This window comes from Leucopleurus acutus (assembly GCF_964270905.1).
Source record: "Leucopleurus acutus genome assembly, chromosome: 15".
NCBI lineage: Eukaryota > Metazoa > Chordata > Mammalia > Artiodactyla > Delphinidae > Leucopleurus > Leucopleurus acutus.
In genome coordinates this window covers 22,504,754-22,515,614 of record NC_139157.1, presented here as the reverse complement: position 1 = coordinate 22,515,614, position 10,861 = coordinate 22,504,754, and the positions used below count along the sequence as shown (strand labels likewise).

Below are 10,861 nucleotides of genomic sequence, written 5' to 3'. Positions count from 1 at the left end.
CAACATATGCAAACAACAATTTGAACATTTAAGTGCTTGATTTTCAGATTTGATTATCTACAATGCCAAAATACCTCAAATGATTACAGTTTTCCCATTTCAACTAATTCTGTTAAGTACCACTACATATTTTGTAAAATACTTTTTGGGTCCCTAAGTGGGTTACATTTATATTATTCTTCTACAATGAGTAATAATGGATAATTATTATCTGTTTATTGCCCAAGAGGAGAATTAGTTCCCAGAAATAAAATCCTGGTTAAATTTTGCTGTACACTACTTCAAGTGCAAATTACCCACAACAGATTAAGACTTGGCTTTGTGTATAAGAAAATTTCCTGCTTGAAATTTTGGGAAGACACAACATATGGAAAAAAACAGAGCTCTTAAAGTAACTTGGTAAAATAATTTAGAAAATGAAATGGTGTAAAATGCTGTAATCACAGTATATAAGTAAGGTTTCCTCCAATAACCATTAAAGATACAGTTATAATCGGACTTTCTTTAGCACTCTTATTTTATTCTGTTATAACATTACAAAAATGGCTTTCTGCACTAAAACTGGGCATACCTTGCTCATATCTATTCACTCACACCTTGCTCCTTGTTCAAAAAAGTCTAAGGAAAACATGCACACATGCTAATTTATTTGAAGTTGAAATGCACATGCATTTCATTTCTCAGAAACTTAGTGGAAATAGTTCCTCAGTGTGCAATGAAGACAGTAATAAAATATGAGTAAGTGGAAAATTGTACTTGTTCAAAATCCACTAACTATTTTACACCTCTATAGAATTATAAATATTTAAGATATGTTCTAACAAGCAAATAGTCCAATAAAATATATGTTTTGGTATCAAAAGGTGTTCCATTATTTTTTATTATTTCTCTTCTCCCTTTTTTGTATAACATGCACAAAACGGAGAAAGAAATGCGGGGGCAGAAACTATGTTCCCACGTTGTTATATATGAAATTTATTTCTGTAAAAGTATTCACATGGGTGACCAGAATTTAAGCTATTATCCTTACCCCAGAATGAGAAAGGTAAGCTCAGAGAACTATTCTTTTTTGTCCTTTATTGTCAGGGAAGCTCTACATTCCAGGGAGGAAATTTTGCATGCTTATTTCTTCTTCCGGTGAATTATCTGATTTCCAGTTTCCTGACAGTATTGACTATAGATAAATTACACAAATTTAAAGTTAGATAGATGAGAGTTCAACACCAAGCTCTTCCATCCTTTACTTATCTGCTTACTAATCCTCAGTTCCTTCACCCATAGAATGGGAACCAGAATCATGCCTTCCTTATGAGCTGACATGAGGCATTCCTGCAAAGGATATACTACAAGATCTGCCACATAGTAAATGTTTAACAAATTTTATTATTATTTTACTACATGCGGAAAGATGACTTTAAAACATGATGATAGAAACTATATTTCCTGAACATGTACTGTTATGCCAGGCACCATGTGAGTACTTTACATGCATTATCTAACTTGACCCTTACAACGTTGTTAACCCATTTTACAGACAAAACAATTAAGGGGAGACATTCTCTAGACCCAAGCATTTCAAAGATACTATATTTTTTTTATCTCTTTTGAACTACTCTAGGCTTAAAGAGGAGATTCAGAGAAAAAGACGTAGCCTATATCTACGTTAAAAATAATAATTTGGTGAGAAATTTCCCTCCATTATGGCAGATATTACCACATTAGACATAGCTTTTTTCCTAATACTTCCATGAATTACAATACTACTAGATGAAATTATATAAATCAATTCATTGATTGTGTTTTTTAAAGATCTATTTCACCCTACATTTTTAAACAGATTTGGAATCTGGCATTTTTGTTCCATTTCTGGCTAATAATCGGTTTGATTTGTTTCTGTTGTATGATTTCATAGATGATAAATTTGAAGCTTATGTCCTCTAACTTCATTCCTTAATAATAATAACAATAAAAAATTTAAATGTCCAGAAATAAATAGAAATATTTCACAATATATGTACAGTAACTATAAATAAGCTAAGTACACATAAGATCTGATCAAGGCCAAAGTTAAAACTCTAATTTTAATATGAACCAAATCTCACGTGTGTGAGTATATGTATGTGTATATAAGGCATGAAGTTTTGTTTGACTTGGAAAATATATGATAAAAGTAAACATTAAATATTTACTTCATCATGCTATATACAGTATGATCATATATCATAGAATATATACTAATATAGTAACTCTCAGGTTTCTATTCCAAAGAAAGGAAATATTTGAAAAAATTGTGCGATTCACAGAACTCCTTGAAAATGAGAAATCATAAAAGTTTAGTGAGTGAATTAAAATTAGAACCCAGTTGTAGAATGCAACAGTCAGATTCACAAAAATGTCTGTACAGATAATCCTCAAACTGCTTAATTCATGAAGAGAGCTCTAAGTATTGAGCATGTCTCCAAAGAGCAGGGCTCAACATTAAGAGACAGTCTGATTTTCAGCATTAATATAAATAGTAACCAGAAAGAAAATTCTAAAATGCAGTCAAAAGTTTGATAATATTGATAACATTATGTAATCAGATATGTGGCTATTGTTAAAATTCTTTTTTTAAAAAAAAGGAAAATTGAAATTTGTGGTGCCATTATTACTCCATTAGTATCATTACAGAAAAACATTTTTAACAAAAATTTTTAATGTTTTTTAATAAAATAAAAATTTTCTAAGATATTTTATAAATAAATATTTTTTCATTCTTAAAAAACAAATCAGATATCAGAGTATATGTCAATGTTATTCTCTTAAACTTTAAATTATTGTATCCTTATAGTTAAGATGTATGTATGTCCTTTTAGTTTCTCATATATATAGCATATGTGAAACTAAATACATATGCAATGTATTGTGTATGTATTCATATATACAGTCTAATATAGTATATATTTATATATATAGTGAATATATACTGTATAATATGTATTCCATATATCTGAAACTAAAGGGACATAGGCACATCTTAACTATAAGGTCCTGGTAATTTAGAGCTTGAAAGAATAATATTGTTATGTAATCTGATATGCATGTATCTTGTAGTTTTTCATATATACCTATTTCTACCATCACATTATTAACAAGGAGAATGGTTCTGCATTGACCAAGGATTCTCACCCAGAAACCCATGGTTCTTTAGATTTTAATGGATGAGACTTGAAAGATTTATAAAATACCCAGAGTCAATATAAAATTTGTGTGCGATATTTTACACCTCTCTGATGAGTGGCTTTCCAACTTTCCTAAAGGTTAAGAACAACTATCAGAGTTAGAAGAAAGTCAATAGAGAAAGAAAGAAATTGAGAGATGATGGAATAGTGGGTGCATGCACCATGGTATGGTGTCTGGTTTTTAAATCCTACCTCTCCCACATGGCTGTGGAATCCTCTTTAGGTTTTTTATTTTTTGTTTAATTTTAATAACAATTGATGTTTATTAAAATGGAAAATGTTTTGTTAATTATTTGGATTCCAAATCTTGCAATATTGCAAATAAGGACTCATTAATGTAATATTAAATATTGACAATATATTAATAAACTATAACTTATTCATCAAATTACAGGTGACATGAAAACATTAGGGATTCATGTTTTGTTTAAGTCTTTCCTTCCATGTAATTGTTAGGTGAGTAATAGTGGATGAACTAGGACTACTACTAATGTTTGACAAATGCTACTAATGTTACACTGTATAAGTGCGACATATTACCTTGTGTATTTTTTGAAAGACCATCGTAAATATTTTAAGTGTTCCTTTTTTAAAAATTTTAATCCAAAATTATTCAGAGATGACTGTGATACTATGCAGAGTAAACTTCCCAAGTAGATTTCATATACACTTGTCAGGTGCTATTGCAAAAAAAGGATGGTTGAACTCATTAAATGGTTGGACTCAGCAGAATTACATATATCTCATCACAGCTACACAGAATGACCCAAATATCCAGGGATTTAGCAATGTATACAAAGATGGTCATGACAATTTCTGAGTCATAGTTTTACAGTTTAGGACATATGATACCTATTTTACATTCAGATCATATTCAGATGATATCTATTTCACTATGCATAATACAAATGTCATCATACATTTTAATCACATACTGAGAAGTTACAGATATAAACTATTTCTATAAATTATGATTAATCATAAAATGATTTGCTCCACCTTTTGAATTTTCTATTAGTTTATTCAAACAAAGGAGATATATACAGGCACTAGTTATGAATAAAATTCACCAGGAAAATATGACTTGTATTTCAGATATTTGGAGTTTGAATATCATACTCATTGAATCACTGAGTCAATAAAGAAATTTATTTCATGCTCCCGAATAAAACAAATTTAAGATAAATGTGCTAGGTTGGCTCTAGGAACAACTTCAATATTGAAGCAATATTGACTTATATGCATATAGCAATACACATATATTGCTTTTTGAATCACTTTTAATGTGAGTAATACATATATTTTTAATGTCATTTAAAGTCTTGTTCAGTGAAAAATGGTAACTCTGTTTGACTTGCCTTTTCTGAGTCAATCATGAAACTGTTTAATGAATTAGCTGAGATATAGTAAGAAAGAAAATGTTTAGTTTTACTTTACTCAGTAGAGATACGAGAGTAAGTTCTTTTCAGGTAGTGAGTTGAATGGCCAAAATCACTAATGTGATGGCACAAAATCACATGTGCTATTTCCTACTTCACATTGTGCCCACTAAGTAGTACAGATTTGGTCACCATGTTCTTAGCATTTTTTTTCAGGGATGTCACACACACTGCGGAGGAGCTGAGTAGGTAGGTGCTTGATCTCTCTCGATAGGACTTCCTTCCACAACACAGCTGGCTGTTGAAGTGCCTCCTGAAGCTTTCACTGAGCAGATAAAGAGTAAATGGATTGACACAAGAACTGCAAAAGCTCAGAACCCGGGCCACTAAGGTGACAATCATGTGGCCTAGAGATGGGTCAATCTCATTATAGCTGAAAGACCTATACATGTAAAGGATGTGATTTGGAAACCAGCAGAAGACAAAGCAACACACAAAGACCAGCACAATTTTGGCCAGGCCTTTCTGTGTTTCCATCTGCAAATATAAGGAAATAGTCCCACTGATTAAAATGAAAACAGAGGCAGACACATTCTAAAACACATCATGGTACAAAAGATGTAAAACTTAACATGCAAATGCATCCAAAAGCACAAAAAGGATTTTCCTAGTCAAAGTAATGATTTTAACAATTTGATGAAGCCTATTTTGGTCACTATACTAATTTCACTTTAAAATATTTGACAGTTTATAAATGGGTATGTCTTCATGTTAAAACTGTGATCTTGAAAATTTTCTTATTTTTAACTCTTTTTCCTTTGCTTAACGTCTTATTGTGATCACTATAAATATAAATCATTTGTTTGTATTAAATCCATTGAATTAATAAACCACAGAATATATTCAAGTTTAGAAAATTTTTAAATCAGACTATTTTAAATAAGAAATACTGATCTATTGAAAAAGGGCATGACTTTTTTAAAACCCTTATCCACAAAAAAAACCCCAAAAAACCTTGAGATTTAATTTAAACCCCTGACTCTCATAAATCAAAATAACCTGACATAATTGTCATTTCTATAAACATTACTATGTTCGGCTGCCTAACCTTAAAATAAAAATAAAAACATTTTCTATCTTTTCATAAAATTCACCTCCTATGTTTACTGTTTTATAAGAAGGTCTTCAGGACTGTGATAAATAGACAAAATTCAAATATGGGACATTAATCGTTTTAAATCTAAAAATCATTTTCTAACGTCTAGAGTCCAAAGTTTAGCTCACATTTGTCTAATTTGTTTGAATATTTAAATAAGGCAACATGAAAGTGAAAACATAATTTATTAAGATATTTATAGTAGACAACATATTTTCTGAGCTAAAACTATTGGTAGTTAACTAGAATATACCAGAGAAGTCTGGAAAGGTTTAGGATTGAAACAGATCTGACACTGGGGAGTAAGTAGTAGTGAATGGTGACAGTAAACAAAGGTGCAAGTGAAAAGGAATCTAGTTCAAGAAGCAGAATGTGGTACTCCAGATGTATCCCAGTGGCATAAATTAGGCAACTTGGCCTTATAAATGAGGTGGATGTGAAATTTACATTACTAAGCACAGTCCTCCCTAGCAGGTGGAGCATAGGTGCAAGAATTTCGCAGCAGTCTATACTTGGAGATTCAAATGTATAGGCAGGCTGTTAGCTTTGAGATTACTTCTTGGCAGATGTCAAGCCCAGTTACCCAGCCAGAGTTTATAAGTCCCAATAGGGAAATTCATATACACACACACACACACAAAAGTCAGAATTAAGACCACTGAAAAACAAAAAAGTGGAGGTGGGGAAGGTCAGAGGAACTCAACTTTATAAACCAAAGCAAAAACTCAGATACCCAAACTGAGATACAAATTGGATCACAGGGCTCTGAATAAAAGGATTGTATATAAAGGGAAAAGTACAGTGAGCCTGTGACCCAGACATTTTTGCTTCAATGATGCCAGGTATTGAGGTAATAAATATATTACTTTTTCTAATAATTACTTTAATGACTGGTATTTTTTAAGCCTTTAAAGCAGATGTGGATCACTGATGTTTATGGACATCAATAAATAGAGGTCACCATCTGCACAGGAAAACCTTAACCAGATTTAGTGCCCAAAGCCCCAGCCTGTGCCTCCAGCTACAGCCCATCAAATTTTAATCATCTGTGATTCAACTCCCCATACCTACAGAGCCCTTTGGAAGAAGTTCCTCACTAGGAATGCACAAATGTACAACTTGAAACTGTCCCATAACTGCAGTATTTCCATCTTAACGCAACTGGTTTTACCTTACATTAGTACTATGTATTCTTTAGAGAAGAAAAAGTACATAAGGTGCAGGTCATAGTTTTAAAATTAGTATGTAATATTTATTTATCGGAAAAGCTATAAAGTTGAATTAGACCAAGTCCTATGGCCCACCTTCTGATCACTCTCACTATTGCTCTGCTGCCCTCTGTTCCCAGTCTCTCATTTTGGCATCTTAGCCAAACCTCATCCCCAGACCCCAGCAGTGTCCTACAGTCCTTTCCTGATGCGTCCTTCCCCCAGACTTTCTGTCATCTTTAGTGAGCTAATGGGAGAAGAAAAAATAATTGAATAAATATATACTTATAATGTGAAATTCTTTTCTGGTTTGTTATATGTTTCTTTGCATAAACATTTGCACATAAAGAAAAGCCACCAGAGACATTAATTTCAAATGAGCCTAGGCCCAGATGTCAGATAAGCTGGACCTCAGTGGGCTTTTAGAGCTAACACATGGCCACATATTAGAGAACCCCCAACATCCCTTCCAGTTCAGGCTAGTGCGTGTTCCAGTGCCCTTCTGACTGTTCTAATCATTCCTGACAGGGAAAGCCCATGAAATAGAACTCAAAATAGCACCTAATGCTTCTGCCCAGCTTGCCCCCAACACACACACCTACCAAGCTTACCTGTTTTTTGGTAATGTTCATTGTATTCTCCCAGAAGATTATGTGCACTTTTAATTAAGTCCTTGCAATATGATAATAATAAATACTAATAATAACAAGTGGTATAAGGAAGTAGACCGAGAAGAGGAGCACTGAATGAATCTTTGGATGTAATTCATCAGTCTGAGGATAGGGTATACACGCCGTGAAGCTGCCATTATCCAAGCCACCAATGTGCGCCACTTGGGAAAACACGGCTTCTGGAACAGCCAACAGCACCGAGACCACCCAGATACCCACGGCCTTCACACAGGTCCACAGCACTGCCCCTGATGTCTGGATACCCATGGGGTTTACAGTGGCTCTGTACCTGGGCAGATAATACATTTCAAATTACTCTCTTAAGAAAGAAAAATTAAAAAGAGAAAGGAAAAGAGAGAGAGAGATCTTACTAAAAGAGAGGTGCCAACACCCCATTATTCCAGGCTGTTACGTACTGTGTGGAATAACTAAGATCCTTGGTATCTCTCTGTCTACAAGTCATTCTACTGCTTATTAGCACAGAAGACGTGAAGAGAAAAGCAAATATTTTAAATTGTCATTTCCCAAATTGCAGTAATTTGCTTACCTCCTTCACAAGTATTTTCTAAATCTACACGTACAAGTATCATTGTATATTGAATATTTTTATTTAAATACTTTTATTTCCAAAAAATCTATTACTACTGAAACTGATATAATATACAATAACCATAAAATATAAAATGTTCACAAAATAGTATTATTAAAATTTACCTGGATACTCTTCTAGAGCTTCTGAGGCTGGGTCTCCTACTTTTTTTTCTTAAGGACATTAAGAAATCTTAGAGGCTAATCCAGACTGGGATTTTCTCCCTAATTCAGTCATAAGGACGAAAAGAACTGAAAATGGAATAACATTCTGTCTTTACAGTTCAAATTTCTTTAATGTCAAGACCTCATGCAGTCTTCTCTCCTCCCACCTAGCACCATCGTAGTGGTAAATGAACCACACTCCAGGATGCAATGGCTTAAACAATCCAAGCCTCTATACCTCATTCAATTACACATGACTATTAAGCAAGGCAATAAAAATACAAACCGAGCAAAATTGTATATAAACCTCAAATTACTTATATCTGTCTTTAAAAGTATTTCAGGTTACAGTATACCTAGGAGGTTAACAAGATACAGCAGAAAGCGATTTTAGTCAGACAAGTCTGTACTGTTATCTCATCTCTGATATCCTTTGGAAAATCACTTAAGATCTTTTTCTTCATCTGTAAGGTGGGGATAAAAACACCACCCTCAAGGTTTTGTGATTAGAAAAACTGCATAGAACACCTATTAAAATGCCTGGCACCTAGCAGATATTAACCATGCCATGACCCTGTACCTTCTCCTTATTTACATTTGAATTAGTCTGATATTTTAAAAATTCATAATATTTCAAGCTACATAACAAGCAGATAAAGTCTCCTTCTGAGGTTCTCTAAAGATGGGTCTCATTGCCCACGGGAGAGGAGCAGCCCCCAGCCTCAATACCTTCCCGAGGGGAGCCTCTAATGCAATTTTAATTATTTTTAAAATAATGATTTTCTTATATTTTTTTCAAGCGTCACATCAGTCCATTTTAACTCCTTTTACTCTAATTCCCAGATACAGTCTCTCTCCTTCTCCCCTCCTCCTCTCAGCCCTTCCTTTCTCCCTCCTCTCCCCAGGTACACTCCCTGCCCCTCTTCACTGCTTTTCTAGGCCACCCACAGTTACCTATGCCCTTACCTGTGGGTGCTGAGGGCAGTGAGAGTGAACACGGACACCCCCACGGAGGTGAGCTGGATCACCCGGATGAGTTTGCAGCCCACCTTTCTGAACATCCACTCGTCAAAGAAGTAGCGAGATTTGTTACCGTATGCTAACACATATATATGGAATCTAAGAAAAAAAAAAAAAAAGGTCATGAAGAACCTAGGGGTAAGACGGGAATAAAGACAGACCTACTAGAGAATGGACTTGAGGATATGGGGAGGGGGAAGGGTAAGTTGTGACAAAGTGAGAGAGTGGCATGGACATATATACACTACCAAACGTAAAATAGATAGCTAGTGGGAAGCAGCCGCATAGCACAGGGAGATCAGCTCGGTGCTTTGTGACCACCTAGAGGGGTGGGATAGGGAGGGTGGGAGGGAGAAGCAAGAGGGAAGGGATATGGGGACATAATGTATATGTATAACTGATTCACTTTATTATAAAGCAGAAACTAACACACCATTGTAAAGCAATTATACTCCAATAACGATGTTAAAAAAAAAAAAAGAAGAAGAAGAAGAAGTAGCAGGAAGCATCCACAGGGACGCAGGTGATCAGCAGCAGCACGTCCCCAGCGGCAGGGTTAGAGATGAAGATGCTGGGGACTCATGGCGCTGTTGGTGATGAAGATCTTCACCAGCATGATGTTGCCCAGCAAGCCCACTGTGATGATGAGCAGAGAGAGGGACGGGATCCCACAGCGGATCACGAACTCCGCAGTGGTCCCGTCCGGGGCGGGTAGGAAATCCCTTTCCAAGACCTCTGGAACGAAACCTCTCTGATTCACGCCCGCGGTCCGGGAGAGGTTGGAAAGAGACTCGGGGGGCACGATCTCTTTCCCAGGAGAGTCCACTGGAGTTCTCATGCACCCAGGTGCCTTGAAAAGTGCAACGCACTCTTGGGCTTAATGGATTTCCCTCTTGCCAAGTTTACCTCCCGCGGGGATCGCGTCACACCGCCTTGTCCCGAGGAGGACCAGGCCGGGTGAGAAGACTGGCCACAGGCTCCAGCCTTTCACTTTTAGAAGGGGCACGCACATTGGCTCCTGCTGCCTCCGAATTTAAAAAAAAAAAAAAAAAAAGGAAGAAGTTGAGTCTTTGTTCCAGTCCTCAATGGTTTGTTCTCGCTTACAGATAGCGAAGAACAGCCTTTTTGTGAACAAAGATTTATCCCTCTGGAATTAATTAAAATACCTGCCAGGGCTTCCCTGGTGGCGCAGTGGTTGAGAGTCTGTCTGCCGATGCAGGGGACACGGGTTTGTGCCCCGGTCCGGGAAGATCCCACGTGCCGCGGAGCGGCTGGGCACCCCCGTGAGCCATGGCCCCTGAGCCTGTGCGTCCGGAACCTGTGCTCCGCAACGTCCCACAGCTTTGCTCTTGTTTCTGCAGTTCCTGCTGTATTTTGTGGGATTGGAGGGGCTGAGTCCTCTCTCGCACACTGCCTCCCTATATAGATCTATTCTTACTCACCTCCGAGTAGG

At 35.9% G+C, this 10,861-nt stretch overlaps 1 protein-coding gene across 1 annotated transcript; it reads right to left on the bottom strand.

Annotated features, from left to right (window-relative positions):
• Positions 1-4,750: 4,750 nt before the first annotated feature.
• Positions 4,751-10,246, bottom strand: NMBR (neuromedin B receptor; the record flags this gene model as incomplete). Its single annotated transcript, XM_082855418.1, is given in 7 exon segments — positions 4,751-5,137; positions 7,576-7,587; positions 7,589-7,632; positions 7,635-7,924; positions 9,355-9,482; positions 9,922-9,988; positions 9,990-10,246. Coding segments are annotated over 7 exon segments (1,185 nt in total).
• Positions 10,247-10,861: the final 615 nt, after the last annotated feature.